This window comes from Clarias gariepinus, chromosome 21, assembly GCF_024256425.1.
Source record: "Clarias gariepinus isolate MV-2021 ecotype Netherlands chromosome 21, CGAR_prim_01v2, whole genome shotgun sequence".
NCBI classification, from domain to species: Eukaryota; Metazoa; Chordata; class Actinopteri; order Siluriformes; family Clariidae; genus Clarias; species Clarias gariepinus.
In genome coordinates, this window is record NC_071120.1 from 9,438,708 (window position 1) to 9,457,402 (window position 18,695).

Below are 18,695 nucleotides of genomic sequence, written 5' to 3' on the forward strand. Positions count from 1 at the left end.
GGGGGGAAGTCATATGTGGAACCCTAACCAACACAGGTGTTCCAAATGTATGGCCTGCCATTTCTCCTTTAACCTCAAAGATCCATAAGACCCCATCCAATTTGACAACTGGTCGGATAGATCAGCTCATTATACAGTCAGGATACAGACATACAATGAGGTCAATAAGTATTTGATCACCCTGTTGATGAAGTACTCTTACAATTTTCAGCATAGGTGCATTTCCACTGTGAGAGACAGAATCTAAAAAGAAAAATCCGGAAATCACATTGTATTATTTTTGGGAGGCCAGAGTATAAGTATTTGATCACTTGCTTATCAGCCAGATTTCTGACCCTCAAAGACCTGTTATTTTGCTTTTAAATAGTCCAGCTACACTCTGCTCATGACTCTAAATTAGCACCTGTTTTAGGTCATTAGCTGTCATAAAGACACCTGTGCACCCCACAATCAGCCAAAGTCTGAGTTGATACATGAGGTATTAATGATTCTAAGAATGGTGAAGAATCAGCCCAGAACTACACTGGAGGAGCTGGTCAATGCTGTGAAGAAAGCTGGGACCATCGTTTCCAAGACTATTATCAGTAACACACTAAGACGTCATGGTTTAAAATCTTGCATCGCACGGAAGGTTCCCCTGCTTAAGTCAGCCCATGTCCAGGCCCGTCTGAGGTTTGCCAGGGACCATCTGGATGATCCAGAGGAGTCATGGGAGAAAGTCCTGTGGTCAGATGAGACCAAAGTAGAACTTTTTGGTCTTAACTCCATTCGCCGTGTTTGGAGGAAGAAGAATGATGAGTCTCATCTCAATAATATCGTACCTACAGTGAAGCATGGGGCTGGAAGCATCATGCTCTGGGGGTGTTTTTCTGCACAGGGGACAGGACGACTGCACTGTATTAAGGAGAGGATGAACAGAGCCATGTATTGTGACATATTGGACAAAAACCTCCTTCCCTCAGTCAGAGCATTAAAGATGGGTCGTGGCTGGGTCTTCCAACATGACAATGACTCAAAGCACACAGCCAGGAAAACCAAGGAGTAGCTCTGTAAGAAGCATATGGACTATTTAAAAGCAAAATAACAGGTCTTAAAGGGTCAGAAATCTGGCTGATAAGCAAGTAATCAAATACTTATTTAACACAGTAATTCACAAATAAATTATTAAAAAATCATAGAATGTGATTTCCGGATTGATAAATGATGACACTGCTATTTTTTTTAACAGACTAATATTTGTTTTTCTTCACTTTCTGTAAATTAATAATCCATTTAGCACATTTTTCATGTTGGGATTTAGAATAGAATGTGCAGGATGTCCAAGGCATTTGTGTGATTTAAATTAAAAGTTATTATATGGATATGGAGCTTTACTCACTTTTTTTTTTTTAACACACTGCTATTATTTTAAACACCACTGTATAACAGGGTCCTCCAACTTTTCTTGGGTCACCAGCATTTTTACTCGTTGTGGCAGCAGGTAGGCCTGAGACTACTTTGTGATCTGCCTGCTCCTCCTCTCCAGGGATCCTTCTATTAAAAGACTGGCGTTAGTCTATCTGAAGGATTATTCAGAGACCTGGTTGGTCTCCCAGCAATTTGCCAACTGGTTAGTTTATAATGCAGTTGATGTAGTATTACATTACCTCCTCTAGCACTTTTACGACTCAGGCGTCTAAGATAAGCTCCAGTCTCCACCTGTAAATGGGTCACCTGCATTCTGACTAGTTGGAGACAGCAGGTGGGGAAAGACTACAGGTGTCCTAAAGGCTGGTTGGTCTGCCACCTTCCCTTCTACCTTCTACATCAATGGATGCATCTCCAAGGACCATTCCTATAAATAAGAGGTGTTGGTCCATCTAAAGGACATTACAAAATTCTCATTGGGCTCCTGCAATTTGTCAAATTAGTCATTCGATGACATGCTTAATATAGGATTATGCTGCCTTCTCTACCAAATTGACGCGGCGGGCTGCACCTCAAAAGACAGGACAGTTTTTTCAGGACTGGTCCTGGACTATCTGAGGTACAATATATGGTCCAACACAACCTCAGGAGATGTTTAGAATTGTGCGAATTGGCCAAATAGATCAGCTGATCATGTACTTGATATTGGGTTACCTCCATTAGCAACTTGAACTTGGTTTATGAGTGTTGTGGCTAAATCTACAATAGTGACCAACTGATTTCCCATCAACATCAGGATGATTTCACGTTTAAGGTAGTAATGGTTTATGTTTTTTTTTTAAAAATCTATTTCACTGAGTGAAAATAGATGCATATAAAATTTTACTCTCATACAATGTGAATTCATATAAATAGCAGTGTTAGTTGTAACATACCTCACATATAATCATGTGACTTATGACTTGTCTCAAACGATAGCATTCATTAATTCTCAGTTCAGATTTTTCCATACAATAAGTAGTACTGAAAGTAAATCAAAAGTAATATTTCTATTATTCATAGATTTATTATTTTAACATAAAATTTTCTGTAGTAAGAGCTTGTTCACAGCGACTCTACAAAGGCCTCTAGTGTCTGTGCTTTGTAAGAGTCACCAAGTTTTCCAACTAAGAAAAGTCTTCCAGAGAAGTTGCTGAGTTCCAGGAGTTCCTAATTGCATGCTTCTATAACATATTTATATAACAGTACTTGATATGGGCAAATCCTAAAATTAAATGTAACCAAAACCAGATAAGAAGCAGGAAGGGTTGTTCATTAAAGTAAAATTGCTCTGATATAATGGGGATAAATCACCAAATCATGGCTGATTCTTTTCCTAAAAGAGTAAATTCCTTAAGTGTTTTTTTTTGTATTCTTTACACCTGGCTTAAACATGAAAAAAATAACACAATTACCTCCTCCGTATAACTTTCAAATTATAGGTATATATATTTACAAAAGATTTAACTGGATAAAACAGAAACACAACAATTCATGATTCCACCGTTTTATTTTAAGAATAAAATCCTATCTCCTCCATATTTTTAAGACCAAATAAAAACAATAACCCTAAAAAAATACTAAGATTTCCTTTTAAAAATTTTTTAAAATAATTTTGTTCTTTCGGAAATCGTTACACAAAAAATAGAAACAAGTACAAGCACAATTTAAGGTAAAACTAAAAAAAAAGGAAAAAAAAAGAAAGAAATGTAACTGTACACAGCAGAGTACATTTATTGCAAACTTTAAACACCCCCTTATACCTCTTCAACTATACACACAAAAATTATTGCAATTCACCTAAGATATGGGGAAAAAAAAAAGGAAATTTAAGCAAAAGTTGATCGTTGTGTTCTGCTTTGCGAAGAAAAACAACTGTGGATTGAGTTTAGAGTTTGACCCGTTTTCCCTCCGCAGATCCCGACAGCAGATGCACTGAAGTGGAGTTTGATGCCTTTTGTTTGAGTAAATGTATTGCATTTTGAAACAGTGTGCTTTAAATGGCCAGCTGTTAAAACAAACAAAAAAACTCTATTGCAGATAAAACCATCCTCACTGACTGACAGACAAGCTGTCTTTAAGAAGCTTTTAGTTTAAAGATAAAAACTAAAACTGTCTCTTTCTAATTATGTTTCACTGTGCAACTCTGCAATAACTAATTAGTTTTAACGGTTTCTCCGTTTTTTCTTGCCTAAAGCAAACAACTATACAATGTGTTTAATATGCATTGGGAAGATAATCAATGTGTTTCTCTGTCACAGCTCCATTCTTTGTACGTCGCATAACAAATCTGAGAAAGAAATAACACCAGATTTCATGACTATTATAATTTCAAAAATGGATGATTGGATTTCTTTATGCGTATTTAAGAACATGATGAATAAAAGCTGAGTTAAGAATCAAACCCATAATCAGCAAGTCAACAATCAAAAATATAAAGAAGTATAGAAGTCTGAGGAGGACAATAATATTTTTCGCTCACTTACAATATAGAAAGAATGTGGTTACATTGACATTAAATCAAAGTCAGGAACCCAGAGCCCTTGCACAGGATTTCAGTATTTAAGTTATGTGTTAAATGAGAAAAGTTATGCCTGTGATTTTCTCAGCTTCATTTCAGCTTATTCTTATCAGGTCCACTTTGAAAGAAATCAAATTTGATTCAATTTAGCAGCACTCATACGGCTTATATTTCTTACAGGTTGTGAATTATTCAAAATCAATAACAATATGCATTGAAATGCTGTGTAACTTGTGTTCGCTTGATGTTTAAATGTCATGTCTCTTCAACATTTTTCCTTTTAGCCTTCCTTGATATACTCCAGGCCAGTAGGTGGTAATATTGCACCAACTCAAAAGAAGACAACGCTATAATCTTGCAAAACTAAATGTTAAAAACTAAATAATTAAATGTTGACTACCTCAGTAATTTGATTGATTATCTTAGTAATCAACGTACAAAGAATGGAGCACTGAAGTGATTAAAATATAATTAAAAAAACCTAACAATGAGAATTATTGATAATATCTACTAGCATTAAAATCTCTTTTTTTTTATTATAACCATTTCTGTATGATGTACAGTAAAGTAGAAAAGTCCACAATTCATCAGGTATCAGAAACTATCCATGTTTCAGACTCTATCATTACTTTTTTTTTTTTTTTTTTTTTAATTATGATGGGCATTCAAGTCATATTGGGACTGTACACAATCATTTACCAAAATCACCCGCACATTACAGGAACTCAGCTGAGAGTTATTGTCACGTCCTCTGTACAGTCCCTACCTTGCTCAAAACTATTTCCACATTTTTGGGGCCATTAAAGGAGGTTCTGGGAGGCCAGAGTTTCAGACGTGAAGCAGGCAGTCTGATCATGGCTTTGGTATACTGAGAAAACCTTCTACATTGATGGTAGCCAAGCACTAACGAAACACTAGGATAAGTGCTTTAGTGTATCAGGGGATTATATAAAGAGAAATAAGGGGAGTTTTTACTCATATAACTGTGTTGGTGCAAACTCTGAATGATTCTGCATAATCAAAAAGTCCTGGTTTGACTTGAACGCCCATTGTATCTTACTTACATCGCACTTGACTTAAGTTACAGGATTATTGACTTGTCTGTACTGTATAAAGTTAGTTTTGGATTACTAACAGGATTGGAACTGTTTTCTGAAATGTTAGCTCGCACTTCAGCTGGATGGAAACCGATCTTGCATGAAACCGTTTAAAATCTTGAACACATCTCACATACCACTCAGATATGAATATTTCTCAAAAAGTATTTGACACGTTGATTAATCGATTACCTATTGCGACAGGTGTGCAGCCAAGGATGACGTCAACGATTTCCGAGAGCTCATTAATAACCAGTTGTGTGTTAATTATAAATCTACACCAGTCGATTTGCAGCGTGTGGACGTCAGCTAACGAGCACATTTTTATTTTGACCCGTCTTTGAATAGCACATATGTATACGCACATCGATTAGTTTTTGCAACAGTGACACAACGGGTACGTGATACTTTTTATGACTAGTGACTTAAATCGCTCTAGTGAGAATTAGAAAGCCATAAAAGGTCCAAACACAGGCGCTTCACAGTGATCAAGCAAACATTACAATCTGCAGGCTTCAGGAGCACACAATGGCAAAGAAATATTTAATAGTTAAAAAAAAACATATATATATATATATATATATATGCTCCGTTTTAACTGTTTATCCATTTGAGTCTGACCAGTCAAATGTGTTGATTAGTGATCTAGAAGAGCACCTCGGGCAGTTCTTCATGGCTCCGGATCTACAAAAGACTTGTTTTTTCCTTATTTTAAATACACACACAGTTGTAACTGCTGGCAAATTGCCGTGTCATCACAATTACACAGTCCTACTTAGGGGTAACCAGCCCCTTTAAAAGAACGTAGCTAAAAAAAAAATAAAAAAAAAATAAAAAAAAAACAGCTTAAATTAATTAAGACTACACTTAAATTAATGATATCGGCCCATAAAAAAAACACCACTTTGTCTGACTATCTTGTGCTGATCTCAATTTCTCCAACCAAAAATAACAGCCATGTAACTTTTTTGTTACATCCAAAGAGAGTTCCTTGTTTATGCTGCCCCCTTGTGGCTGAATAAAAAGCTGAACGCTCAGAATGTCGGTTTATAAATAGATAAGATTCTAAAATGACATCACAATCGCACTTGGATACATTTGTATAAGTGATAGCATGTAGGACTGCTCAAGTGGCCAGGGTGTTTTCCTGTCTCACCCTCATCGTTGCCAGGACAAACTCCAAATTCACTGCAACGCTGACGGGGATAAAGACACGACAATAAATACAGTTTACATTTCTTTAACCCCTTTTACCTGTCTTTCTATCTAATTCTGATGTGGACTGTATGCACACTGTCGCTAACAAATGGCTAGTTCTTTTCCCATCTGTGTGCCACAGAACACACCCTCTGCGCGATTACTCACTGCAGCCATCTGCGTTCCTGAGCCACCACGCTGCGCAGCTTCACGGTCCAGATTGGACCGGATTTTTATAAAAAAAAAATTCTCAGCTAGAGTGGCAAGCCTGCGCGAAACGCACTGTACAGCCTGGTAACCAAGAAAATATCACCTGGATGCACTCGTGATGGTTTGCTAATACCTGTCTACGGATACACACTTGCTAGCAATGACGCTTCCTAAAGCTTTGGTGTTTCGAAGCCATGATAGGATATCAAGGTACTCCGTGACCTAGGTGGTTGCTGTGGTATTTCAAAGCCTTGCTAGGATGTTACAGGGTTGCTGCTAAGTGGTTGTTATGGTATTTGCTAAGTTGGTTGCTATTTTCTTTTACGATATGTTCACAAGAAGATTCCACCATCTAAATTTTACGGTACACCATTATATGCTGATATATTGTAGATTGCTACAACATTAACAAAAAAATACAGTAAAGGTGCAGTTTCCCGTCGACATACTGTAACTACTTACTGTTTACTAACCTGTCACAGAACACTGGATATTTTTAAGCTAACTGCTGGTTGCCATGGCAGCACAAATAATCGTATAAAAGCTAGCTATGTGATGTGTGCATTAAGGAATTAATTTGCACTACAGCGAAAACTCTCGAAAAGTCATTTGCGAACTGCCTGCTCTGCCTCGGTACTACAAAAACACCCCTGATTTCTGGCTAATTAAAATGTACAAGGACAAAATGCTTCGTTACCACGGTAACGAGACGATACATAACCCGCTCGACTGATTATTTGAACGAAAATCAAGCCTTTGCTTAAGTAAGAGTGCGACTGACAGGAAGGTATATTGGTGCTCTTATAAAAAAAAATAAAAAATAATAATAATAATAAAAATAAAAAAAACCTGTAGTGTTCACTCGTTATGTACGGATTTCTAATAGAAATGTGCAAACCGACTGGTGTTTGGAAGCGCAGACCCAGACGCTCGTAGTCCCGCATCAGAACGTGACTGAAATGGGTTTCATTAGAAATGTGATCAAAGTCCCCATAAGGGATGACGGATGCATCACTGTAACTCGGTAACGTTCGCGTTTCTCAACGCTCGTACTTGTAAAGCAAATGTGGCTACAATCGGATCGAGTTTTGAGTTGCTAAGGGACGAATAAAATACAAGGACCGCTTGTTTAAACAGAGAAATGGAATGACTGAAAAGTTTTGCTGATGTGTTACAGAGACAAGGAATGCACAGCAGGAATGTGTGTGTGTGTGTGTGTGTGTGTGTGTGTATAGTGAGTGCGAAGGACAGAATCTTGTGCAGAAGGGTCTGGTTTCACAGAGGCAGGAACCGTGTGGTGTGCAGCAGCAGCGGGTTCAGGTCCTCAGCGTGAACGGCGCGGTGCAGCGACGGCTCCGAGGCGCTGCGCTCGATCTTGGGCAAGAGATCCTGCACCTGCTCGATGGACACCAGGATCTGGAGAACAACACACGCACACACACTCTTAGGTGGAATGTCACTAACACTTTCAAAGTGGAACGTTCTTTAGATTAAAAAAAAAAAAGATAGCTACAATAATCAGAGTGATAACAGAAACTACCTTGCTTTATAAACACAGAAAAACTATGACGTATCAATCTGTGATGAACCTGTTTACTCATTAATTATAATCCCAGTGTTTAAAGAATCCCTACAGGACAGAACTTCAGCTTTAAAATGGAGGTCTGGATGTTCTGCAGAATTCTGACTTGGTTCTACTCGGCTCTAGGGAATTTCTGGGAAGACATTAATGCTCTGTTTAAACTTTTATTTCGCTAATTAAATATTTTTGTTGCAATAATTTGAAATCAGTTAGCATGATGGCATATGGACCAGGCTGGCCGCTAACCCGACCATCCTGTCCATTATCACTGGCACGTCTTTACTCCCTGGACGACTCATCTGTCCTTATGTAACACTGCGCAGTGTGAAAGAGACTGGTGCGTTTTCTTTTTCACAGAAATGTGATTAAACTATGCAAAACATGGTCTTTGGAACTCCAAATGGAAGCGAATTTCTGTAAAAAAACGAATAAGAATCCTACAGAACTTTAGATCTATAGCTTCTATAGAATCCTAGTGAAATTTAGTGAATCTCTAAAAAGTTGCAGGTGTGTGAAAAAGGGTTTCTGTTGGAAAGCTTCTCTAAAACTGGTCCCACTGCAATTTACAGAAGCAAATGTTACTTTACTGAAATTAAAAGTTAACTTTTTCAGATGTGTGCGAAGAAAATTTGCTCTTTTATTTTATTTTTTGTTTCTGCGAAACCTGATCTAAATCACTTTTTACAGAAATATTTCTGAACAGCGCAGATGAAAACTAACTAGGGAATATTTAACAAATCATGATGGAAACAGTCTTCAAATAGATGATAGTAAATAGGATTTCAGCCGCACGCGCAGCACATGCGGCGTAAACGAAGATGGCCGACCGCTCGACTGTTTAGGAACGAGCTACAGTAAGATCGCTGCTCGCTATGAAGTGTGGAATTCCATTGTTCTTGTGCAGAGACGGTGGCGTGCGAGGAATGCAACACTACGCCCCAAGACAATAAAAAAATTGTCATACAAAGCTGATGACCTAAGAACGGCTGAACGATTCAAGAAAAAAAAGCGGCCGGTGCCTACATTAAAATTTATAGATTTAATTTAATTCTGATGTAATAAAGTACAAAAATATACGTATGTTTGTTCAGACCTGAGGGAAGAGCGGCCTTTCATCCTGTTTGAATTTCAGACAGTCGATAATGAGACGTTTCATGGACTTTGGACAGTTACTGTACAGCTTGCTGAGGTCTGGTGACAGGTAGCCTCGACCCACCATGAAAATGATCTGAAGAAAAAGAAAACGAGATCAGAACAAGAATCATATCGACGATAACAGTTTGTGAATGAGGGAAGTGTAACATGTGGCAGTCTGGGAAAACCAATCATATGTTACTGTGACTCTGAAATTCTACAGAACAGTAAACATAGTTAATATCTTTCTGCGACGATCATGTTTTCCTTTTCCATCTCCTCGTGCTCGTTAACTGCCTCGCTACCACCACCATGTCCTTGTACCTGTATTCTGGAGATAAAAGTGATGGTGTGACTCTCACCTGGTCGCGGTTGTTGATATTGGAGTAAGGCAGCGTGCCGGACATGAGCTCGTACAGCACCACGCCGTAGCCGTACACATCTGACTGGAAGGTGTAAGGGTTCGGGTCCTGCATGCGGATCACCTCGGGAGCCTTTTGAAGGTAAAATAAATAAATAAGATCAAGTGAGACAATAAAGATGTCCGACGTTGGCGTCTTTAGCTTTAGAAATGAACGAGGCATCCTTTCAGCTCTGTGTTTATACATCATCACAAGCTCTTAGCACCTTGACTAAGTAGATAATCTAGCCGTGTTTATATAAACACACCCACTGTGTCCTTCTCTATGTTTTTAGTAAATGAGGATACTCCAATCTGGCTCACCATCCACAGTATGGATCCACTGGGCTGCTCCACCTGCTGCGAGCCGGTCCAGCGATACTTCACCGTGGCCAAGCCGAAGTCGCCGATCTTCACCGTCCAACCCTCGTGCAGGAAGATATCTCACACCGAAATTAAGGAACATTAAAGGACAGAAGCTACACTGTTGTGGATAATGGTCGCGTGAATAGTCATGACGAGGCTGCATCATGATGTTCGTTCTTTAAGGATACTGTTAGATTTCAGATCCCGATGAATGATGTTCTTGGCGTGAAGGTAGCTGTAAAAAAACAAAAGGAAAGGGCAATGATGACGTATCGACTAAAGACGTGGTATACGGCAAGATATCGGCAGATTATCCTCGATTAAATTACCTTAAATTAGTGTTAATTTTGTCAGCTATTTTTAATTTCAGTCTTAGTCTTAATCATATTTAGTCAGTCTTATCCTATTTTTCTTTATTCAAGTTTTAGTCGACTAAACGTCTGGACATTTTAGTCTAGTTTTTTTTTTTTTATCAATGAAACGTAACATTTTAGCAATAAGATTATTATTAATCAACCCTACAGTCAATCTTGACTAGCCAACGCCCATTTTTAAAAGTTTATCACAAAATAATTATCTTAACATTGTATGTATCTTTCCATCTGATGTTTTCAGCTAGTTATATTTATTTCTAATCCTCACAACAACTACTGCATGTCCATTTTTTTTAAACTACAAAACAATAGGAGCCGTATGGACAATAGTTTTTTTAAACTTATATACACATATATACAAAATATTATATACGCGCACGCACACACACACACACACACACACAGTACTGTGCAAAAGTCTTAGCCACCATATTATATGCTGTACCAATTTTGTTATACATGTTTATCATGTCTGCATAATTATGTACAAAATCATTTAGTATTTCCATATGTAACTTAAAAAATAATAAATGAATAACATTACAGGAGAATACATACATGGCTGCAAAGAAAAAAATATATAGTCCAAGACAGACCACTTTTCAGATGGAAACAAAAAACTCAATGTACACTCCTGGGATTTACATAAACATATAAAGGAGCGAGTGTAACAAAGTTACCAGAAGAACTCATATTCTCCAGCAAGCTCAGTAAAACCTAACAACTGTTTTGTACATAACTATGTAGACATGATAAACATATATAACAACATTGGTACAGAATATTATATGCACACTACTGTACATACACACTTGGACTTTTGCAGGGATACTGTGGCTCCTGTGGGTGACAATTTGCTAATCTATTAGTGTAACGTGTTTGGTAACTAATGTTTTATTGGTTTTAATTCTTTTAAACCACATTTTAGTCTCGTCTTTTTCCGTCACCGATATTGCAATCATACTTAATTAAATTCGTTTCGTGCGCTTCAGGATGTGCTGGAATCGCCCCGGGGATCAGAACAATATCTCTCTCTCTCTCTCTCTCTTATGTTAGTGCAGGAAGTAAAAAAGCTTGATGCAAATAAGATCACAAAAATAACATCTATGTGACTATGTGATCTCTATCTATGGGTTTAATTATTCTGCAGTGTGGATTCGCGTACTCCATGCCCTGGGCCGTCTGGCGCGCCACGTCGATGCGCCTCATGGTGTCGAATTTGGTCTCAGTGACGTGCAGGTGGCGGTAGAGGCTGCTGCCTTCGCACCACTGCGTGATTATGGCGAAGTGCGGCTTCGTCATGAAGCCCATGAACAGCAGGATGTTGACGTGGCGCGTCTTTCTGCGAGAGAAAGACGTAGAGATTAAATTTTAAAAAGCAGAAGAAGAGAGAAAAAAATATCAATCTTGTAAGAATGCAAACAAACAACGCGCTCCGGTCTGTTTAACATGCTCTCGGTTCATCTGAATGCGTTTCAGAAACGTTAAATAAACTTCTTAGAGAAACTTTCCCGTATTTCTTGACTCACCGCAGGACCTGCATTTCATTCCTGAAGGCCTGCAGCTGCTCCGGCGTCGGCTCGGTCACTTTCAGGATCTTGATGGCGACGTCGCCGTGCCACTTGCCCTTGAAGACGGTACCGAAGGAGCCGGCGCCGATGCGCTTCTGCATGGTCACTTGGTGCGAGGGCACTTCCCAGTAGTAGCTCGAGTCTCTGTAACGCTGATGAGCCCAAAACACACAACACACAAAACTCCAAATCCGCTTCACATGAGTGTCTTAATAATGTAATCGACTCCATATAGCTTGACAAATCTCTCACCGGATTCCGTTCCCTTTTTGCGTCTAGGATGGGGACCGGTTTGCGCTCCGGTGGCGATTTGGGTGGTTTCCGACCTGGAGAACCGAGGTGAGGCGGACTGGTTGAGGGTTTGGGAGAGAATTCCGGTCCTGTGGGGAAATACTTCAAAGCTACTGTTCTCTCGTACATAATGATGGAAATGTCTGAAACAGCTTTAATGAAGTGCATGAAGGTGGACAATGTGCTGCTGTAGATGTGGCAGGTAGAAAATGGACAGAAATGTGACAGCGACGATCAGAAAGACTGCCGTCATGATTAAAAAACAAAAACTCACCCATTGGGCTGTTGGATTTTACTACCTCCTAAATGAGAGTGGAAGGGGGAATAAAAAAAAAGAAATAAATAAGATGATGAAGTAAACCTAAAAAGTGATAGAAGCAAGTGAGAGTCCAGTAGCAGGGACCATTTGGAGTTTTCTCGAGTTTGTTGTTAACGTCTTGTTAGCGATCCTTGATAGTGGACTCTGACTTTTTTTTGGCTTCAGGTTTGGCATATCTGACCTCGATGAGGTTGAACGCTTCAGGAGCCGGCGGGAGGATTGTGTTGATGTTGGGAGTTGAGCTGGAGCGATGCCTTTGCAGAGACGAACCGTCCCCACCCGGCATGGGGAAGTGGAACGCCGAGGGCGGCGAGAGCAGCGCTGAACTGCAGACACAAGATCAGACATTCTGTAATAAACTGAAATTCTATACAAGTCTTCTACTATTCAACACAACATACCCAGTAGGGTCAGGTGTTAAGGCGAGGTCAAGGGGGATAGGATCGGGCACGACTTCAGAAGGGCCCGACGGACAGTCTCCTGCATACCTGAGGAAAAAGAATACACACAATACGCTCGACTCTCACTTGCTTGAGGATCAAATGTTCTGGGACATAACTAAAAATAAACATGACAAGTGTAACACATCCTCACACACACACGCACCGTTTCATGGTATCCAAGTCCACGCAGACCGTGGGTACTTTGCTGCTGCAGTGTTGGTGGAACTTGTAGCCGCACGTCTGACACCGGAAGCCGTTGAACAGGAACTTGTGGCAGAAGTCACAGTACGCTAACTTGAAGAAGGTTTTACGAACCTGGTTTCAAAAGCAAGACGTTGTTGAGTTGGACAAGATTGTTTTCTTTATGCTAGAAATGAGTACAATGAATCATATGTATGTTATATGTGTACAACTGTCCGGGAAAAAAAAAAAATAACCAGCTAAGCAAATAGTTATGAGTTTTAAACTTGATAATTACTGCAGTGAATTGAATCATCACTAACAGATGCAGTGAGTAACTTCTCATTTCTTGAACAATCACGTCAGAAGACGTATCCTGTGGTCGTGGCGAAGATGTTACTCTATTTCAGATGGGTCAGAGTAAGGTTCTGCACACGCACCATGCAGAGACTGGGACTAAACAGCTGTGTAACAGACTGGGGAACATTGGAAAAAAGGTCATGTGGTCTGACGAGTCCTTGCTCCGAAGTGATTGATGCCTCAGGGTAAGAAGAAAGGCAGATGCATGAAGATGGTTCTGGCCTCGACTGATGTTGACAGATGTTTCTCTGAGGACTTGACTTGGCCACAGTCACTCGATAGTTCAGGACTGGAATTTTCTACAAGTCTACCGGAGTCTCCAATAACTACCTGGACTTCATATTAACATCAATTAACATCAACTGTTATAGCTGAACTGCCTCCCACCTAACACACAGTATAAATACAGATCAATTCCTGCTCTCTGTTTCACCCGGATGAGGATGGGTTCCCTGTTGAGTCTGGTTCCTCTCAAGGTTTCTGCCTATTACCATCTCAGGGAGTTTTTTCTTGCCACTGTCGCCCTCGGCTTGCTCATCAGGGACTATCTGACGATTCTGGTTCATACACATTCTATAAAAAACTTTGCGATAATGTAACTGCTTTGCGATAATGACAATTGTTAAAAGCGCTATACAAGTAAAATAAAATTGAATTGAATGCAGTGCCTAGTGTTTACCGTACAAGCCTGTGGTTATGTGTTATGATCTGGGGTTGCTTCTGTTGGTCAGGTCTAGGTTCAACTTTATGAGCTCAAAAAAATTCAGTTTAAATTAAGTTTTTCCATCAGTGGATTTCTTTTCTCCCCTGATGGCACGGACATATTCCAGGATGACGATACCAATATTCATCAAGAGTGGTTCTGGGAACACGAGACGTCATTTTCACACACATGGACTGACCACCACAGGGTTCAGACCTCAACCCCATTGAAAATATTTGGGATGCACTGGAGAAGACTTTATAAAATGGTCCGAATATTAGAGCGTGCGACTTTGTGTTTCCGCGTGTGTGCGTGTGTGTATGTAAATAAATATGACCATGAGACTCAGTGATGACAAATACATAACGCTTATATAACAAAACTTTCACTTACAAAATTGTGCATGGTGAGGGGGACGTCGTCCAAAACCTCAACGAGAAGCTCCTCTCCGACGAGGGGTGTGATGTCAGTGTTCCACTCGGTCAGCCTTTTACGACTGACCGCAGGACAGATAACAGGAATAACTCGTCAAACAATAATAAAACATTTTTTGCATAGTAAAATCTTTTGAAAACAATGATAGCTGACGCTATAAACCGCGGTTTAGCCGCACTCACCCTTCGAGGAGGCGGAAAACGGCGCAACAGTCCTGAGTGAGGCCTCGCACCTTGAGCGCTTTGTCCAGACTGTCGTACACCGTCTGACCAGAACGCACGTTCACCTAAACGCAGCAACTCCACACTAAACTTTTGCTCACGAGTTTACATTAACCAAGTTTAAGTATTTTTATATTTTTTTCTAAGGGAGCACTCACCACCGTGCGCTGTTTGTTGGGGAGGTAGACGCGGATGGTTCCTCCTCCTCGGGGAACATCCTCCGGGCTCGTCTCCCCCGAAGAGGAGCAGGACGACGTGGAGGACATGGCGTCTCCACGGGGAAGCAGAGACAGGGAAGATGCAGCACTGAGCTTCAGTTGGCCGCTAGAGAGAGAAAGAGGATCAGAGCGGCGCCCTCACCTGGAGCCTGGAAGGAGAGGCAAACAAAAATAATAATAAGAGAGGTGTATGAACATAAACACACAGTTTTATTAAGGAGTGAGTGCCACTCGTTTTTGAAAATTATGAGCAAACAGCACTCCCACTCTGGAAGCATGACAAAACTGACCAACAATTTGCAGGAAATCACTTTGTCATATGAAGCAACATCGATCTAAGTGTGTTTTAAGCAAGAATATTGAAGCTCTTCCAATGTGACTCGTACGCAGTGCTCTCATTTCACACTGAATCACCAGTGCTCATTTCCCAAGCTGTCACAAACACACACACACCTCGTTCCATTTGTCGAGTCTGTTGGGTGATAAAACAGTGTTATTCTCACCTCAACATTTTGATGGAGACGAACTGTGTGCATTAGAAATCCTAACCTCTCTCTAAGATCGAACAAATAAACCAGAAGATTTTGCAGCACACACTCGAAAAAACTCTCTGGTCCATTCGCCTCAGTTTTCCAAAGCAGTACAACATTAGATTCTGTAAGAAACAATTACAGCTCAGAAAAAAATTTACTTTTACGTCTAGAGGACACGCCCCCTCTGTCAGCAATACTCTTAGGTTTAGAGGACACGCCCCCTCTGTCAAGATTGGCAGGTCTGGAGAACATGCCTTGTTTCACACAGACATTTAGGTCTAGAGGACACGTCCCCTCTGTCAGAGACTTTTAGGTCTAGTGAGACCTATAGAGCCTAAGAGGTATCAAGACCTACAGAGGTATAGAGGACACGTCCCTTCTGTCACATGATTTATAGGTATAGCGGAAACGCCCCCTCTTTCAGCAAGACTTTTAGGTCTAGAGGACATGCCCCCTCTGTTAATGAGACCTTTAGGTCAAAGGACACGCCCCCTCTGTCAACAAAACCTTAAGATCAAAAGGACATGCCTCCCTCTGTCAATGAGACTTTCAGGCGTAGAGGACACGCCCCCTTTCACACTGAGACTTTTAGGTCTAGAGGACACTCCCCTTCTGTCACCCAGACTTTTAGGTCAAATGGATACGCCCGCTCTGTCGCCAAAGACTTTTAGGTGTAGAGGACACGCCCCTTCTCTCACTGAAAATCTTTTAACTAAAAAACACGCCCCCTCAGTCACTGAGCCTGACAAGTCTAGAGGACACGCCCCCTCAGTCACGGAGTCTGACAGGTACACTCCCACTTGCAATATCGCTGCAGTAGTGATTAATTAGTCCATTTATATGAAAAGTGTGTGTGCGTGGGTCAAGTGTGTTCGTGTCTTTCTCTCTGTGACCATGTAATCAGTCAAACATGACACTCTTCTCAAGTTCCTCCTTTTTGGCGAGTACTGGGATGAAACAAACTTCCTGAACATCCGATTCGCGCACTGCCTGTGAGCCTGATCTCTAGACCAAAAGGCGAAATCTGATGTGATATGTGTGAAAGAAACATGACGTCTCGGTTTCAAACACACCGTACACACCAAATTACACTTCAACTTTTTCCACTTGCTGTCAAGGACGAGGACTCTGTGACTTTCACTCTCTCTCTCTCTCTCTCTCTCCTGTACACACACGGTGTTTAACAAAACACATGCGGCCAGAACACATACGCTAATCTACAAGTAGGTTTCAAATTCCTGCCTGAATTTAATTGGTCGTAAATATTACATACCAATATTACATTACCATAACACACTCACTTGATGAATGCTTTGTTTCCATAGTAACAGCTGAAATAAAGGGACTAATAGATGCCACGAATGTAAAGCTACTAGACAAAGAAAAGTCCTGAACGTTGTGTGTGTGTGTGTGTGTGTGTGTGTGTGTGGAGAACACACACTTGCTTGTTGATTAGTTTTCTAGAACTGCCCACTCTGTCATGTTTTATTCAGGAGTTATGGCTGAAAGATGTTCCCAAAGTGATGCAACAAGATGAGATGAATCAGAATGTGAAAGACCCACACTGAGAGTACAAACACACACACACACACACTTATACACCATAAATGACTAATATCGTCTCATAGAAGCAAAACAAAAACATCAACATAAGATAATTAGTAATTAATGTGATTAAAAAGGCAGCAGTTAATAATCACCTGTTGCACTAAACCTACAGAAGAGCCTTTAAAACAAACTACAGTTCAGTCAGCGCGCGCGCGCGCACACACACACGTTCCTTAGAACAGCAGAGCTTTTATTGAGTTCCAAGTCAAAGGATTCCTTTTTATATATATATTTTATGGACGTGTCCAAATCGCATCTCGCTCCCTACATTCGGTTTGGGATTAAACCGTGACTTCCGTATCCTAGGTAGCGCACTATACGTCCAAGACGGCGCCGTTTGGGACGCAGCCAACTCCTGAGCCGAGTCTTCACCCTGACACCGCGGCACGGAGCTCAGAAACGCCGCCGGAGATCGCGGTTTATCAACAGTTTAAATACTTTCATTTGTTTTTCATCCGAGAAAATGAAAAACTCACAATTTTCACTAGTTCTAAACGACCTAATTAAACCAGTCGGCAGTATTGCTCCTGCTAAAACAGCTAACGCTAACTCCATAGCATTACTCATGTTAGCAACACAGCAGCCTAGTTTTAAAACACTAAAAAAGAACCAAGAACAACCACTCCCACACACTTCACTACAACTATCTACACCCTAACACTCCGAGACGTTTCTTCCAAGCTTAAGAGAGAGCTACGAAACCTATCAGGTGTACAAGTTCCACTTTGCTTATGTTTTTTCTGAAGTAAATACTCACCTGAGGCGGGGGCCATCTTGAATTCTCTCAATCTGAAGTCGGATCAGCAGAAGGATTGCAAGGGAAAGCGGAACACCTACCGCTCGGGCGCTGATTGGTCCGTTTTGACAACTCGCCACTCTGATTGGTTGACCGCGTTCCTTGTCGCTGGCCAATCACGACCTCGAAGCGTGCCGCAAAACAAATGTGTCAAAGAAGCCAACAGAAATTGGATGTTATGAAATTTATTTTAACACATTAAAGCATCATTTAATTGCGTGAATATTCACAGAACTGAATTGTATGTTGTACAAGGCTTGTTAATCCAACACTTAGCTCTAGGGATACGGTCCATGCGTGCACTTCCAATGGAGCACCGCTAGAGGGCAGAGCAATTCCTGAGAATTGAGAGCTGCAAGGATACTGCCCAATACGTGTAATTCCAATAGACTGCCGCTAGATGGCAGAGTAAGCACTGAGCTTCAATGGCTGATGGATTTGATGTTTTATTTATATTTTATGTTATAGTTTTATCTACCTACTATGTCATTCTTTCGTATTTAATGTTTATACATGTTTATAAAAAGCAATGTTATATAGCAATGTTTATAATGTTATTTATAAATATACTATATAAAGTATTTATAATTAAACTTTTCTAATTGCTTTTACAACCATGTAATTTTTTTGTTAACATTCTCGCCAATAAAGGCCTTTTGAAATGAACTGAACTGAGAGCTGCTAGTATAT

The 18,695-nt window shown here is 40.3% G+C and overlaps 1 protein-coding gene across 1 annotated transcript; it reads right to left on the bottom strand.

Annotated features, from left to right (window-relative positions):
- Positions 1-2,937: 2,937 nt before the first annotated feature.
- araf (A-Raf proto-oncogene, serine/threonine kinase) lies at positions 2,938-18,401 on the bottom strand. The gene is made up of 16 exons (XM_053480702.1): positions 17,967-18,401; positions 15,009-15,217; positions 14,812-14,915; positions 14,588-14,690; positions 13,115-13,266; positions 12,910-12,996; positions 12,690-12,834; positions 12,464-12,491; positions 12,151-12,278; positions 11,857-12,050; positions 11,493-11,669; positions 10,142-10,188; positions 9,912-10,030; positions 9,550-9,681; positions 9,147-9,281; positions 2,938-7,887 (listed from the first exon to the last, which is right to left on the bottom strand). The coding sequence occupies exons 2-16, from the start codon at positions 15,114-15,116 to the stop codon at positions 7,747-7,749; spliced, it is 1,800 nt and encodes a 599-aa protein (XP_053336677.1). The 5' UTR covers positions 15,117-15,217; positions 17,967-18,401; the 3' UTR covers positions 2,938-7,746.
- Positions 18,402-18,695: the final 294 nt, after the last annotated feature.